Raw genomic sequence first — 17515 nt, forward strand, 5'->3', positions numbered from 1 at the left:
AGCTGTGAGTGAGAAGTGAAAATGAGAAGCTGAAATGTAAGTAAACTCTTAAATTGGGTGGCAAATCTCTGAAATGCCTCAATCACATTTGAAAATGATGAGTCAATAAAGAATTTTGATTAGTAGCTGGCCATAAACTCTCACCTTTATTTACAGAGTTAGAGTGAGGAGGAAGAGGAGGATATTGAGCTTTGGGTTTTGATGCCAGCAGTTTTTACACACCATCTGTTTCACATGTTGCCTGTTGTCACTCCATTAAAATCCACCAAACCTTTCATGTTGCACTATATAAATACTTTTTCAGTGTGTCACTATCAAAGGACTCATTGGCCTTTTTTACCTTGTTAAACAATGTCCATCTTAACAAGTCGTTCAGTCTTACACCCAGCATTAATTTATGCTCGCATGGTAAACTAGAATTGGATTCAGTAGAGTGCATACCTCTGTGAAGGCCAAACAATCCTACTCATGGCTGTGAGATTGCACCATTTTGCCAAAGTCACAGAACTCAACACCATTAATGTGTCCTGATTTTTTTAATATCAAGATTTAATTATTATTTCCTGAGAAATTGACGAAAGTGATTTTTGCAAATCTCGCAATGTCAAGGAAAGTGATAGAAAAACTCCTGGATCCGCTTGTTTTTAAAGGAGCTATTAGTAAGTTTTCCTAGTGCTACATAGCTAATGTTAGCGTTAACCACTGTTTACTTATCAGTCTAGAAGAAACATTTTGAGTTCAGCACAAAACTTCAATTCTTTACTCGCCAAGAACTTTCTCCAAGCAACCTTTTTTTTTATTTTGTTTCTATTTCCATAATTTTTTCTCTTCTACTGAAGTTAGCATGCTAACCAGCTAGCCCCCTCCCGGTTGGGCCATCTCATCACTTTCCAATACCGAGTCACTGTAGTGTCCAGCTCTGCCCTGAAGGAGTAGAGCTACTCAGAGGACATATCATTACCTCTTGTCTCGTAAATGCAATGATGACTGAAACTGTTAATGCTAACATTGGCTGTGCAGCAATAGCAAAACTTACAAATAGCTCTTTTAATTGAATCTGACTGAAAAAAGACTTTAATGGTTTCCTCACATTCTTCACAGAATGCAAAAAAGGAACAAACATTTCAGCATGAGAAGATCGATACCACTCCTGTCTTTATATGCTACTGTAGTGATTAGCCTAATTTAGCATGATACTGCAAACAGCCTGACTCTGTCCAAGAAACAATCACATTGGCATTTCTGATTGTGTTGTGACACATATTATTTTAATGAGTCAAATTTAAAGTAATTTTTAAACCTTTGAACAGAGCCAGGTTAGCTGTTTCCCTCTGTCTCCAGTTCTTTTTGCAAAGCTATGCTAATCACCTGGCAGTAGCTTGATATTTACCGTACAGACAGCGGAATTGATCTCTTCATCTACCTCTTGGAAAGAAAGTGAATAAACACATTTCGTAAATTGTCAAGTAGAAGTCTACTTTTTGCAATTTTTCAGCTTTAAAACATAAATTCCCCTGCTGCTTTAAAAATGTGGTACACATTTGAGGTACACACACAGCCATCTCCAAAAATCACAAATGCCTTTCATGTCGTTTGCCAAAATAGTCTTAACCTCAGGGGCCATTTACTAGGATTTTCCCATGCTTGAAACTTAATCTCAAGATCGTTTTTCTTCCAAGATCTGGTTAACAGCTCACTTTTCTCGTATGTAGAGCTTCTTTCACTTTTCTATATATTATTTTAATCTACTGCAGTTAGTTTAACATGTGATTCTTATCAGTGATTTTTTTTCCAGCGGAATCTGGAAATTCTCAGGAAGATGTTCTGCTCGTTGCACACAGCTGCTTGGAGATTGGAGGATCTTTTCTTTTCCCACATCTATCTTTACATATAGATTTCAGAGAGTTATTGGTGGCTGTACTAATTCCTCCTCCTCTGACCCATACTGGCCTTGAAGTGATCCGAATGCACTGTAACAAATAGGGGACAAAAACTACAGCCTTTGTTCTGTGCAGAAATGCATCCTAACGTCAGCTGGAGCTGATATTAGGTGGTCTGGGTTAGCCAAGTCAAGTCTTTGATTTAATACTGTCGTTAAATTATTTGGAAATGAGTGGAGAGAGTTGTTGTAATCCTGTATCTTAGTTTCTAAATGTGTGAAGTAGTGGCTTCACAACATTACAGGAGGTAGAATTTCAACAGCAGGGATGCTTGTTGATTCTTTTACTTGTGAGTTTTGCTACAAAAGTGCGTCCAGTTCTTTCGCAACACAGCGAACACTGCTCAGCCTCTTGGACCTCTGGGTTTGTTTTTGGCCCATCTGTCCTGTGCTGTTCTGTTTGTCCCTGCATATGGCAGCCACATGTGGTGAAGCTGTGATGAGTCCAGCTCTGCTGACCCTCATGCTGATGGCTGGTTGCTGAATGCTGCTGTGATTCATCTGTTTGTTTTTGTTTTTTTTAAGGTGCCAGTCAGGTTTCCTTTTTCAGATTTTAGGGGATATAAACAGCAATCTCAATTTAGTTTAGTTCCTGTTCAGCCATGTTGGCATCACTGCTCGTAACTACCCAGTTTTTCCTGTTATTCTATGACACACCTTCCCGTTGGTCAGGAAAGAGTAGCCAGGAAGACCAGTTTTTATTAAAGCAAATGGACAAGCTTCACTAACTCTAGATGAATCATTGCTGGGTTAGAGCGGGACAGAGGGACACAGAGGGTTACTACTGTAGAGCCAGATTGTTAAAGGAATAGTTTGACATTTAGGCAAATTGATTTTCTTGCCAGTTAGCTTAGCTTTGCAAAAAGACTGGAAACATGGGGAGACAGCTGTGTCGAAATATAACAAAGTCAGCCTCAGCAGCTTGTATAACTTGTTGTCCAACTGCGTCGGAGGGAAGATGTTCATTGCTAACGGTCACACTGGGGTGAAAAGCTTGCTGAAATAGAGAGGGAGGCATGATAACCATTAAAATACAGAAATTATGGGCCACACTTTCAGACTGTCTCTCCCAGAAGACGTTCATGTTGTTGCCCTTGGTTGTCCATGTGAAAAATAACAGAGACAGCAGTGCAAAAAGGGAAGAGTGTCCTTGAGAGCGAAGTTCAAACCCTGCTTACTTTCTCACCTCTGCACAGCTGACCAATCGCGGTGTGACGAAGGTGTGAATGTCAGATCGCTGGTTTCAGAAAGTTAAAGAAATTGTCGAACACATATACTATGGCCGTCAGTCACCAGATCTCAACCCAGTTGAACATTTATGGCATTTATGACAGCACTCTCCGACACCGTCATACACCAAATGAGGAATTATCTTCTGGAAGAATGATGTTCATCCCTCATGTAGATTTCAGAGAGTTGTAGCACATGGTCGCCCAACACCTAAGACGCTTTATGTTGGTTTTTCCCTTAATTTGCCACCTGCCTACCTGCCTAACGATGTTGGTGGCCAGCTGCATGCCTGCAGCGTTGACTCAACCTCCTCTTTATGAGCGATTATGTTTACTGCTGAATGTATTTGGCAATGCAGATTATATGAACATATTTTATAGAAAATAAGGTTTGTGAAGAAATATCTTAAATACTACATCATCTTACAGATTTACTGTAATGGTAATCATTATATCCTGTGAATGAGGACAGCTGTCTGACAATAAGACTTCCTCTTTTGATGTGATGCTTCAATGAAAAACATTAAAAGTGCTTTTTTTTGTTTTTATCCCCCTTTTGCCTTTTTCCCCTCCATCTGTCTCTTTCTCATTTTATAACATTTGGTGTTACAGCTCTGTCAGCCCGCCTCTATCAGAAACAGATGTTGTGTTGTTCTCAAGTGGAAGAAATAACAAAAGTAAACAGCAAAGATCAAATTAAGGGAAAGTGAGTGATTACCAGCCAAACCGAGCTGGTGCAGGAAATGGAATTTGTATTGTTGTGGCTGCGGAGGAAAGCTTTCCACAGGAAAGACTCAAAGTACTGCACACTGACCAGAGAGTCATTGAAAACCGGAAATTATTTCTGGAGAGATGAAGAGCCAGATTCACATAATACTGAGAGGTTTATTCTTAAACGGGGGAAAAACATCACGACCATTTCACTCGTACCGGTTTGGACACTGAAGTGCACTGGTGTCGGTATGGTCTGCCTGCCTCTTCTGCTCCCAACAGTCTCTTGCCTTCTGATCAAATGTGGTTGATCTTTATGATGTGGCAATGGATGTAATAAGTGCACAGAACAAATCCTTTCAACAATCAAATTGAAAATAGCAATCTAAAAGAAAATAATGTGGAGTGATCTTAGTTGTTATTTTATAAACCAGTTCCTCCAGGTTTCTCTACAGTTCACCACCCTTTCACTCTGCAGTGTTAACAGTCCCTACTTGCCACGTTTTTTCCACCCATCGTTTTAATTGAATCTCTATTTTTCTACCGATAATTGCATCCTAAATCAGCACGGCAAATTATTCATTGATGAATGAATTGTTTATTGACACAAGAGTAAAAGAAAGCAAAGACCACATTTTTAATGAGTTACTGTCACCTAGTTACCACGTCTTATAACAAGATGAGATGTGTTGTTAATTATAAGAAAGATGGAGAAGAAGCTAGAAGCCTTGTGGATAAGGACAGAAGCATAAAAGCCTGAGAGAGACACGCAATGATAGACATGTACAGAAATCAGTTTAGGACATGTGTGCTGTCTGTGACCTAGGGCAGCATGCATTATATAGTATAGGATGAATTTAGCCATGCAACATTTATGTAGATGTATGCTGAGTGTGTGTGTGTGAGAGAGAGAGAGGGAGAGAAAAGTCGACCAAGTAAAGAGAGAAATTTTCCCGGCTCATAGACATATCTGTTAGAACTGTGACCTGCAGATCTGAAGATCCCTGATACTCCCTTCATACGTAGAGTCACTACACGTATGAGTCTTGTGGTGACATTGCAACCAAGAAGCATTTGAGATGGACTGAAAACCTGTTGTGAAATGCTTTCTAGCCAGATGTTGAAAAAGTTGTGAACAAAGCCATCTCTCCAAGCCACATAAGTCAACTTTTGTTTTTTGTTTAAAAAGGAAAGACATTTTGTGCTGTTGTTTTGTTTTGTTTTGTTTTTTTTAATCCCTGATCAGTGAAACCATGTGATTATTCATGTGGGTGATTGGGCAGTGTGAGATCAAGCAAATCTTGATTCTAATCCGTTCATGTGATTCGCCCTTATAGCTAAACTGGTGATGTTGTTATGAAAACACTAAATCACACAAGTTATTTACCTTACGGCCTTTTTTGTTTTTAGCTATTTTCCAACAGCATCATGTGTTACCACTATCCTCTGGACTGGTTTCCTCTGGACCCTGATTTGTATGCAGCCTGGAAAAACCAAGACAGATACAATCAGATTTGCGATCTGGTCAAAGGAGATGGAACTGGATTTTATCTCAGACTCTTGAAATGATGTAAACTGGTGTAAACTGGTACATGTTACAACCCAAGTACCATGCTGTTCCCATACATGATTTTTTTTTTTTAAATTAAGCATGAATTAAACACTTGATGAAAGTAGGTTCCAAAGCTGGTTCTACATTAAATCCAGGTTAGCAAAATACCTGGAAAATACCTTGCTAAGCTCCACAGCAAACACATCTCTCATTCGTCAAAATCAGGTGTACAACGGTAACCACTCTCCCTCGCTGTCTTTACTGTGTCTCAGGTGCGTCAGTCCTCTCTAAGGTCGTACATCGGCGTGGTTCCCCAGGATACCGTTCTTTTCAACGACACCATCGGCAACAACATCCGCTACAGCCGAGTCGCAGCCACCAACCAGGAGGTGGAGAGAGCTGCCATGGCTGCTGACATACACACCAGGATACTGGAGCTTCCTCAGGGTCAGTCGTTTCACTTTGACGTTGCTGAAGCAGACCTGTAATATTATGTTTGTCAATTTGATCCTGAGGTTAGAGCTGTCTCTTTCATTATCAAAATTATCTGTGTTTAACCAGGTTATGACACAGAGGTGGGGGAGCGAGGGCTGAAGCTCAGTGGCGGGGAGAAGCAGAGAGTGGCGATAGCTCGAACCATCCTGAAAGAACCTGAGATCATTCTGCTGGATGAGGTGAGGATGGAGGTGGAACATGAACTTGAACACACTTTGCTGCAACTGAACACATGCACCTGTTCATGCCCCTTTTAATAAAAAAAACATAAATCACATAACTGACACAGGTTGCCTACTCCAGTGTGCCCATGTTCAGTCTTCTGCACTTCTCATGCTGCCGGATTTTAATTACTTATCGTGTCTGACCGTGTCCAGCTTTGACAGCCGTCCTAAACACCGTGTCAATAAAGTTCTGTGTCCAATTTTCACTGAGTCCAACATCCCTTTTACAAGAGAGGCCCAAACAAATTAAATCCCAAAGACAATTCAGTCACGCAGCAGTCATTAAATGCACTAGCACACTTAATAAATTCACAATAAATTCACACATTTTATCACTTAGTAGCTAAAATGTTTCTCTGCAGTGGAATATATTTCAACAAATAGTCTGTCATTTCATTATACTACTTATTACACTCATACATACTGTGTTTGGTCCATCAGGCCACTTCTTCACTGGACACCCAAACTGAGAGGAACATCCAGGCTTCACTGGCCAAGGTCTGCACCAACAGGACGACTATAGTGGTCGCACACAGGTGACATTACTACCAAGCTGTGTCTTGTTAGGAGGGAAGTTTCCTGCTTCCTTTCTTTATAACTAGGAATCTTCCTGATAAGTTTGCTTGTTTTACTTGACCCAGAGTGTTGTGTTGAAGGAGCTATTTGTAAGTTTTGCTATTGCTACATAGCCAACGTTTGCATTAACAGCTGTTAACTTACCAGTCTGGAAGAAACGTTGCGAGTTCAGTATCAAACTTCATTCCTTTACTTGTCTCCAGTGGTGGAAAGCAATGCCAACTCTTCTCCATCACGTCTTTTATTCTGCTGAAGTTAGCATGCTAGCCCTAGCCCATCTTATCACTTTCCAATACCGAGTCACTGTAGCCTCCAATCTGCGCTGAAGACGTAGCGCTGCTCAGAGGATGTATTATAACCTCTAAGCCAAATCATCACCATGTGCTTCTGGCAAGAAACCACATTCTGTGGCAGAGAAAACATACAAATAGCCCCTTTTTAAAAACACTACTGCAGCAATTAAAACTTAATATCATAGCACACCAGTTTTATCCACACATCAACGGAGTGACGATGTTGTTGTTGTAATAATGGAAAAGAGCAAAGCATCCGTCATATAGTAACATCCACTCATCCGTGGACAATCAGGTGAAGCATGGTCCTTTTTTTGAAAAAAATTTTTATACTGACTGCAAGTTGTTGTGGGCAAAAAGATCCTCCAATGTGGAACTGGAGCTGGGTTTCTGTTCTTTTGACACTGAGTGAATAAACAGACATTCTGCTCTATAAATGAGAGTGGTCTGTTACAATGTGGTTACAGTAGCGGTGGTAATACAGGACCGAACCAAAAAGAAGAACCAAATGTGAGTAGAAGAGATGAAAGGAAAAGAGGGATGTGGTGAAAGGAAAACAGGATTAGAGCGCACACAAAGAGAAGGATGGAGAGATTAAATGGAAAGCTGATTGGAGGATATGAGGTGACGCGTGATGACAGGTCAACAAAAGTAAAAGAAACAGATGTCTGGTTATTCATCAGTCGGAGTGATATTGAAAAAGACTTGAAAGGCTGTGACACTCGCAGACATTAGAAGACATTAGGAGCGAAGCAGCCTGTGGAACTGATGCCGGCTACACGGCATGGACCCAGTTATCATCATTTCCTCTGTACAATGGATTTTGTGTTTTTTTTTGTTTTGTTTTTTTCTTGTTCCATGACTAACATTATTAAATCACGGTTTCTGTTGTACAGAAGAAAGTTGACTAATTTGATCAACAAAAGCAAAAAGCTAAATGTGTTTATTTGTGTATATCAAATTACCTGTGAGGACAACCTGTTCTTTCCACATCCTGCTCTTTTTCCACATCAGGCTGTGTTGTCTGCTCCAGTAATTATAGATCTGGACCTAATGGCTTTTGGAAACAGTCAACAAACCAAAAACAACAAAACTGTAAACTTGGAAATCTCACAGTGTGTAACCCAGCAAAAATCTTTACATATAAAAACGACTTTTTAAAGCGTGAGGAGTCTTATTTTTCACAACCGAAGAATGTGCACACCTGTATGGAAACTCTGACCCATGCAAACAAACATTGTCCACAGATGTTGACTGTAACTAGTCATCTGTGACTGTTACTGACACCGAAGCTCTGAGGCATTTGTCAAACTTGCTGTTTTTATACGACTGTGCTAATTGTTGCTCCGGTAAAGAAAACCACTCGTGAATTTTTGAAGCAACAACAACAAAATGAACATTGCACAAACTGGCATTGTATTGTGTTATTGAATAACTGTCCATACTTAGTTTCATTCATGGAGAAAACATATTTATAGTATCTGGAAGCAACATTTTGTTTAACTGTTTTTGTTTAACAGTGTTGATACTGAGATGTTGTTCCAAGGTCTGACAAACATCATCTCATCATGTACATTAATTGTCTCTCTCCTAAATCTGATGATTATTTATTGATCAGTTGTCTTTTGAATGAGTTAATCCAGCAGCTTCTTAATCTTTGAATAGCAGTGACAGATGGAGTCTGGTGGCAGGATCAGGACTGTTTATTAACTGAATCAGTCTGGCCTTAAATGAAATTAAAACACACACAATCACAGCAGACAGATGAAGATTTAGACTTTGAAGCCTCTGAAATCTCTTATTGGGAATTTATTGGGAATTTTTCCCTTCTTCTGAACATGGCAGCAATCTGCTGCTAAAATCAAGCTCATCTAACAGAATACTGAAATGTAGGTGGCAATGATGCAGTGTCGAACTCTTAAAGGATCTGGGTAGACCTACTGTATGTCTAAAGTTTCATTGTTTTAAAACCCTCTTTATCTCATACTGTACTCCTTTCATTCAGATTATTTCCTGCCTACTCTTTTGAAATGACACTGTCTTAAAAATACAAATACCGAGTCTTAAAAACAAAAACTGAGGGAAGTTCGTTTCCTTCAAAAAGTAATAGGAGGTGTTTTGACTAGAAACAGGAAGAGGAGAACTGTTTGCAGTTGGGAGTAATTAAATGTGTAGAAGATGCACAATTTGGAAAAACAAGTATATGGTGGCCGACTTGAAAGAGGAGGACTCATTCCATTCTTTATTGACCATGGTTATATTACTTTTTAAATTAAAGTGTGCAGGTCAGCCAAATGTTTGGCCAATGTAAATGGTAATTCTATGGACCCAAAGCTTGACAGTAGAATCTAAATTGTACACTCGGAGTATAATAAGTGATAAGTTTTGTATCAGTAGGTTGTATTTTAGGGAAAGCATTAACAATGGTCCCAGGGATCTCTGTCAGTGAGCCACCCTGCATCGCACGTGGGCTCTGGAACTGATGCGTCTCCATGTAAACCAGCCGTCGTTAATGTTATTAGTAACACCTGTGCGTTTCCTGCTATGATGTGTCAAAACGGTCTGCGGTCAGGAAGGCTTCGTCCTAACACATGACACCAAGTTATCAGCTGTGGGTGAGTCTTCACTCATTTAACCAGGACTAAAACCTCAAAGGTTACACTTGTGTTAATGAATATAAAACTTTAACCTAAACCTAAAAACAGGACATGAACTGTATATCCTGAATATAGTGTCTGCATGTAAACACACAGGATGTTTTCTTCGTGGTGAAAAGCCTGAATGAGTGGAGAAAAAACCCGTTGACGTCTGCAGTCTCTAGAGAGAGATATTTCTACCTGTGACCGAGGTTTTCTATCAAATATTGAAGGTGGACGTCCAAAGATGGTCTTGATGACATTAAAGCAGAGTGGTGGCTCAGCTGAAGCTTTAAAGTGACATGCAGCAGTTTGGAGAAGCATGAGGTCTCAACCTTTTTTTTTTTTTTTAATGTTCAATATCCTTTTTTCAGATTCATACATTTACATGAAAGAAAAACTCTGAAAATTAGGGAAAGCTTTCATCTGTGCATCTTACAACACCTTGGGAATAATTTCCCTGATTCCCCACTGCGTCGCATCACGAAGCTGAGAGCCATTCAGATCGCTGAGTGTGGCTTTAATCAGACTCATCAGGGAGTGGTCATAAATATTAACTTTAATAATTTACAGACAAGTTCATTCAGAGTTCCCCAACCCAGAGTGACATATTCAGCTCTCTTTCTGTGTGTGTGTGTGTGTGTGTGTGTGTGTGTGTGTGTGTGTGTGTGTGACAGAACTGAAGTGTGCTTGTATGTCTCTGTTAGTGATTACTGAGGAATGACTGTGTATTTTTTTACTTTTATAGGACAGCTGAATATATTTAACATCAAACCACACATTATGACCACCTCCCACTCTCTCTTTCTACAGATACCGTACGTCTCAATCTTTTCCCATTTCCTCATCTTATCCCGCTCGTCCCAACCTCTGACACCTCTGGAATTACTATCTCTATCTCTTCCCGTCTCTGTCGTTCCACTCTTCACACGTGTGTCTGAAGAATATTTCCAGCTTATTACTTGGATCTTGTTTCTGTGGCTGTGGCCATCGTTTCTGTTGTTACTAATAACATTATTACGTTTGTGGCTGCACACTCACAACACAGCAACATCGCTGAGAAGGACTCTCACATTCAAACCGATTTCAAACAAATCTCCGGGGCCTCATTTCCCAAAAGCATCTTAAGGCTAAGATGGTTGTAAAATCCATCTTTCAGACCTCCTTAAGCTGAGCAGGTGTTTCCCAAAAGCATCGTAACTGCAGACATTTTTATTGTAGATTAACGAGAGCCTCCTACACACTCGCAGGAGGTCATGGGAGGCTTCTTAGGAAGTTTCAAAACCTGCGGGAAGAACCAAAAACTTCAAGTTTTATTTAAGTTTATATTGTTTTTGTTCATTTCTGAGTCTGTATGTTTTTTCATCATGAACACAAGTGTTTAAGTGATGTGTGATGGAAAATTAGTCCTAGTGGTTTGAGAAAATAAGGAAAGCCACTGAACGCTTTGTGATGTATATGTTTGTAACATATAGACAGTTAAACAGCATCATCCTCATCAACACAGACAACTGATGTTGTGAAGCTCTTAATGGATTCTGCACCTGCAGCAAAGTTTTCCTTTGGGAAACAAGTAATGTGTGTGTGTGTGTGTGTGTGTGTGTGTGTGTGTGTGTGTGAGTGTGTGTGTCTGTTAAGCATCCATCAAAGTTTCCTTACACAGTTGTGCTCACAGTTTTCATGTGAACTAAAGGAATTAGTGTCAACATTACATGCCTGCTCACTTTCAGTTTAATCTCTGAACGAAGTGGTTTTGAATAGAAACACTGGCTGAAGCTACAAAAAGGTGCTACTTCTACATCTGGGCCAGTTCTGGCTGTTATCCGCTGGTGTGGTCTAGCAGCCGGAAAGATTAACTATGTGTTCGCCGAAGTTGGCCCAGATGTGGAAGTAGTAGCTGACAATCTTGCTGTATATATGGACCAAACTGGGGCCAAGGACACAGGCGTATAGTGGGCCAGAGAAAACACAAATCCACGGCCTGAAGTCCCAAGTGTTCACAAGAATGATTTTGCGCAATCCCGTCTGTGGTTATAACCATGAGAACTCTCCCTTTGTACACCCGCCACCCACCCCAACCACCTCCGGGCAACTCTGCTGCTGCTAATAAATGTAGTGCGTCATTCATTCAAAATAAAGAAATGAAAAGAAGAAGAAAATAAAAAAAGTAGCCTCTGACCATGATCCAGTCAGCGATCAGGACATTGTAATTAGGACCAGCTAACAGTTTAGCAGTGTATGACTTGTAATTTGTAGGGAACACGGTTGAAGCGACAGGCAGTGACATGAGGGGATTGAGGATTAATGATTGTGTGATGTTGCAGGTTGTCCACCATCGTCGAGGCGGACCAGATCCTGGTGGTTCACAATGGACAGATCGCAGAGAGAGGAAGGTGAGGTTGTTTTTTTTTTTTCCAAGTGTCTTCCTCCATCTCATCCTCCAACCACAGCCACCGGTAACTGTGTGTGTGTGTGTGTGTGTGTGTGTGTGTGTGTGTGTGTGTCAGTCACACCTGAATGTCTTTGTGTGTCCTAAGTGCTTGCAAATTTGTTATCTGTAGATCAAAACCTCAGAGTGTGTTTTTGTGTGTGACCCTTAAACCTCCTGCTATCTGTCTTAGCCCCAGAGGGTGATGGACCACACCACACACACACACACACACACACATACACATACACACACAAATGCAGTGGAGCTGTCACTTTACTGCTGATGCATACCATCTTTTGATATAGGAGCTGGCTATGAAGACTTCCTTTCTCACACACCGAGGTTACACACACACACACACACACACACACACACACACACACACACACACACACACACACACACTGAGCTGGTCACATCCAGATGCATGCAGGTGTTTACCCATCACTCACTGCAGAGCTTGGTTTGCCCCTGCAGGCGTGTGTAAGGAACACCGTCCAAGAACCATTCATCTTTTGATTGACACTGTGATGTAAACACAAAGCGGCCCATTTAACCTCTGGTGTCAGAGTACACACAGTCTCTGCCACAAAGTGCGAGAGTGCATCATGAGACAAAGACAGGAAGAAGCCTCATCCTGTCCTCGGGGTTTACCTCCGCTCAACATGCTTTACATGGACTATCCATGCAAAACCTGCTAATTCTGAAAACGCTGCTAACGTGACAAAACAATGTGAATCCAAACCAGCTCTTTTAGACGGTTCGTATAAAGATCTCCTTCCACATTTTGAACAGCTGAACAACAGACTGAGAGTCTTTTCTGTCGTTCTGTTTTGGGCAGCAAACAACAAAACTGTGCATCATAGTAAACATCTGGCTAGGAGCGGGACAGATCACATCTCAGTTAACTCTCTTAAACCTTTATCCTGTCTCCTCCTGCTCTCTGTGGTCCCCTATACTATGTGTCAGTGTAGCCAAACTCCTGATTTAATCGTTCTCATTTTCATATTTTTCTATTTTTATCATTACACAACTGAACAAGTAACACGTTTGATGAGACTGAGACAATAAATAAAGCAGTAAAATAACAATTTGTGATTGAGAGCTCAGTTTTTTGGGTGTGATGAGCGACCAAAACCGAGAGGAAAAATGTGTTTTCAAATCTAGCTGCCTCAGCGTGGAAGTATTTATAGGCTTGAGTGTGATAGCACATAATTTAGAAAAGCCTCAGCATCACTCTTCTCTCTTTTTCTTTTTTTCTCCTCCATGTCCCTGGTCAGATTGACCACTTGACCTCCTCTTTCACTCGACACCCAAGTTTCTCTTCATATTCCCTTCATTTCTTTTCCCATCATCCCCTCTCTGCCTTTCTTTAGCTTCCATCTGTTCATGAACCTGCTCTCTTTCTCTTTCTCTCTCTATCTGTATCTCTATTTCTGACCCCCCTCTTGCTCTCTCTCTCTCTCTTTCTCTCTCTCTCTCTCTCTCTCTCTCTCTCTCTCTCTCTCTCTCTCTCCGTCTGGCAGTCCAGACAGTAACAGACTTGTGGTTTTATTAATTCATAGTAAAGTTGGTTCAAGTCTGCGGGAGGATTTCAGACAGCTCAACTTTGCACTTCTTGGAGCAGCTCTGGTGTCACAAGACATTATGAGTGACCCACCTCCTCCTCCGCCTGCTCTCCTTCTCCTGTAAATTGTGTTTCCTCGTGTTTTTTTATGCTTTGCCTCTTTTTATTTTTTGTCTCCGACAGTAACATCTGAAATGTCACTTTTGTCACACACTACACTAAAGGTGCTGCTGGTCAAGTGAGTGGTCAAATGGTGAAGCCAACATGTTGTTTAAGGGACTGTAAAAGCTATTTCTGGAACATGAATGATGAATGATGAGGTTCAGATAAAGATGATTCTTTCTATTTACTGACAGGTTTACTGGATGCCTCACCCGAGAAGCTGAATCAGAGACTCACATACTGATTTTTTACTTTTCATTTTTAAGATGCAGTTTCTCGTCTCATTTTCATCCCCTTTGCTCTTTTTATTGTCCTGTTCTGTTCAGACACGAGGAGCTGCTGGTCCAGGGAGGTCTGTATGCGGCCATGTGGATGAAACAGCAGAAAACTCTCGACACACCAACAGAAACACAGAGCAACAATCAGACTCAAGAAACTTGAGTATGAACATTTTTTTGATCCAGTACCCACCACATACTCTTTTGTCATATCTGTTGTATCTGCAGCCCTGACTGAAGTAAAGTCCGGAGAAACTGAAACTCTGCAGCTGGTTATAAAATCACATTGACACTGGTGTCGTCATTCATACACTGAGGCTGAAACGCAGTAGGAAGTGTTAGCAACATAACATAACCTTAACCCCACCTGTCCCTCCCAGAGCAGGATTTTCCATTAGAATTAATGATGCATCACTTCTAATACAATGTATTTAGTATTCAGCAGTCTCTAACTTTAGTTGCTTAACCATAATTAGCTAAGACACACACACACACACACACACACACACACACACACACACACACACAGATAAGCAACATGGTCAGGTAGGATGAAGAACAAAGCAGCTATTACTTTCACTGACTCCAGGTGGGAGCATGAATATGCCTGAATCTGCAGGTTTAAACTGCTGCTGCTGTAACTTTCCTTTCCTATAGGTGGCGCAGGTTGACATGTGTAGAACTGGTGTGACAATATCCAAGTGCAATTTACAGCTAATGCCAAAGAGCACGGATAATTGTGAAGCTGTAGGAAACATTAATGTTAGCCAGCTAACAACCGTATGGTAGAAATGCTGTAATGAACATTGGGAAGAATTTACTAAATGTCAAGGTGAAAGTTCCTCTGCAGCAGAAGCTGCTGGCAGTGACCAGACAGTCTGTGAAGATTTAACCCCAGTCATTAAAAACTGAGGCGATTATGTTACTGTGATTGTTTTGGTGAAAACATCCTGGATGGGCTGAAAGTGCCGGTGTCAGAGGTGACTGTTTAGAGTAAAACTATATCGGCAGCCTGAGGCCCAGAGAGAGAGAGAGAGAGAGAGAGAGAGAGAGAGAGAGAGAGACAGATGGAGAGAATGTTTCAGACAGAACTGCGTCTGGTTACAAATAAAAACCGGAAACAACAGCTGTGTCATGGCTTTTCTCTATAAAAGACACGGTGATACACATCAGAATCCAGCTGTATCATAAGCCCCTTTCAGACATAGACTTGCATTTATTACATAAATGTGTTTTTAATTTTATGTAAGTTTTATGTTCAGATAACTTTTCTGTAAAAGTCGAGGCAGCAGTCTGACTAGTAACATTTCCAGAAGACTTACAACCGCAGCAACATAAGTTCAGTGACGACTCCTCTACCGTCATTATCCTTAAATCAACAATTATCAATATTTTTTTTTTGCAAGGTAAATCTGTTATTACAGGTTTTAAATTTTGACATTGACAGAAAAAGAAACTGGAGGTTGTGGACATTTTGTTTTAAAACTTTATTAGAATTATCAGCTGACAAAAGCAGTGGGCTTACATTCAGTGTGAGCCCCTACATCACGACCAATGGCGTAGCTCGTATGTTTAGTGGTTAAAACATTAAGTTTTAATAGAACATAAATAAAATCTGTCTTCACAGCTTCAGATGGTCAAAGCTGTGAATGAGTGTTAGAATAGTTCCTGGCCCGTTTGTCAGCCAGAGCTCCGCACCTGCAGGACCACTGCAGCTTCCTTCTATCAGCCATTACCCAGCACATTAGTCTGTGGGTATATATACTCACCGAGCACTTTATTAGGAACCCCTGTACACCTGCTTATTCAATCAGCCAATCATGTGGCAGCAGTGCAATGAATAAAATCCTGCAGATACAAGTCATGAGCTTCAGTTGTTGTTCACATCATCATCAGTGAGTTCAGTGACCTGCTCCTGTCTCCAGAACAACGCCCCTGGGATGTGCTAGAACAGGAGATTGGCAGTTTGAATGTGCAGCTGACAAATCTGCAGAAATGATGTGAAGCATCACATCAACATGGAGCACAATCTCAAAGGAGAGTTTCTCGTGGAATCCACGCCACAAAGAACTGAGGCTGTTTTGAGACCAAAGGGAGGAATTAGCCAGTATTGGTATGGTGCTCAGTGTATGAGTGTATATGATCCCTGTAGCTGATCACAGAGGAATTCATATGGAGACAATGCAACTGAGCTTCCAGCTTTTTGTGTGTTTTCTCTCTCTTTCCTTTGGACAGTTTTTGCTGTGAAGAAAATGCAAATAAAAACCTGTTGTAGTTGGATTTAAACATTTACTTTTAATTGAGATTCTAATGTAAAACAACTTCCTCTGAATATCACTAAGATAGAGTATAAATATCTCAACTCTTTGTTATGGCTAACAGCTCCAAATAGCTTTACTGACTGGATGTTGTGAGCAGCCCACAGTAATATTCAGGTTTCTGAATAGATGTTTCTTAGTGCAATGCTTCTTGGTAGTTGTAGTTGTGAAACCCTGGAGCCAGTCCAGCTTTGCTGCTGTATCGCCTTTTAGAGTAGGGTTTACATCAAAGCGGTTTCTCAAGAATTCCAGTGCTAACTTGGCCCGTGTTGATTTTATCTTGGCAACAACTTGAACTCATCACCATCAGGACAGAGCTTAAGAAGTGGAAACCAGACGAATAAATCTCTTCACTGCTTTCTAAAAGTATTTTATTGACTAGATTTTTGTGATGCCGCATGCAACTAAAAACATTTCAGCTAAATTACATCTCATATTCTGTACAGATCATTACACAAACTGTGAATATGCACATGTCAACCTGCTGGACGCAGTTCTGGTCCAAAATGTCCCACACGTTTGGGAAAAGTTGTTCCTCTGATCAACCCCCCATCTTCATCTTGAATAAACGAATCTCTACTGTAAAATCAGTACAACAGCAAACATCTGTACGGAACACAGCTGGGGAGGGAGGGAGGGAGGGAGGGAGGGAGATGCACACTGGGCTGTGGTGTGTTTACTGTACTGTTACTGGGATGAAGAAAGACGGGAGGTAATGTACTCACAAGAATCACAAAGTACCAGCAAAAGACAGCACATACGTTGTTAGTGTAGGGGCGGGTTAATATTAGAACGTGTGCATGTTTCATGTGATGGACCACACACACAAACACACACACACACACACGCATATACACACACACTTGCAAGTTGTGCCTTTATTAAAATGCCATAGAGAGTGTGTGTAGCAGTGAGGGCAGTCTCAGTGCTTCATATCTTAATCATGATCACTGCCAACCAATCTCTCTGTCTGTCGTTCCCCGGCTGTCTCGGTGTGTGTGTCTCTCTGTCTCTCCCTCTTCCTCAGAATAAAACGTCCTCCACCTCTAAAGGTCAAAAATAAACCTCCTCACTTCCAGATTTTTAACTCCTGGGTGTTATTTT

The 17515-nt window shown here is 40.9% G+C and overlaps 1 protein-coding gene across 1 annotated transcript in view; it reads left to right on the top strand.

Moving 5' to 3' along the window:
• LOC111218042 (ATP-binding cassette sub-family B member 6, mitochondrial-like) overlaps positions 1 to 14256 on the top strand; it is a 29067-nt gene extending 14811 nt beyond the window's left edge. Inside the window, exons 15-19 of the mRNA XM_022740132.1 lie at positions 5704 to 5878; positions 5993 to 6105; positions 6592 to 6686; positions 11980 to 12048; positions 14142 to 14256. Of these exons, the coding sequence (XP_022595853.1) occupies positions 5704 to 5878; positions 5993 to 6105; positions 6592 to 6686; positions 11980 to 12048; positions 14142 to 14256 (567 nt within the window). The remainder of the gene's footprint in view (positions 1 to 5703; positions 5879 to 5992; positions 6106 to 6591; positions 6687 to 11979; positions 12049 to 14141) is intronic.
• Positions 14257 to 17515: the final 3259 nt, after the last annotated feature.

The sequence above is a fragment of the Seriola dumerili genome, unplaced genomic scaffold (genome assembly GCF_002260705.1).
Source record: "Seriola dumerili isolate Sdu_G_001 unplaced genomic scaffold, Sdu_1.0 BDQW01000052.1, whole genome shotgun sequence".
Lineage (NCBI taxonomy): Eukaryota > Metazoa > Chordata > Actinopteri > Carangiformes > Carangidae > Seriola > Seriola dumerili.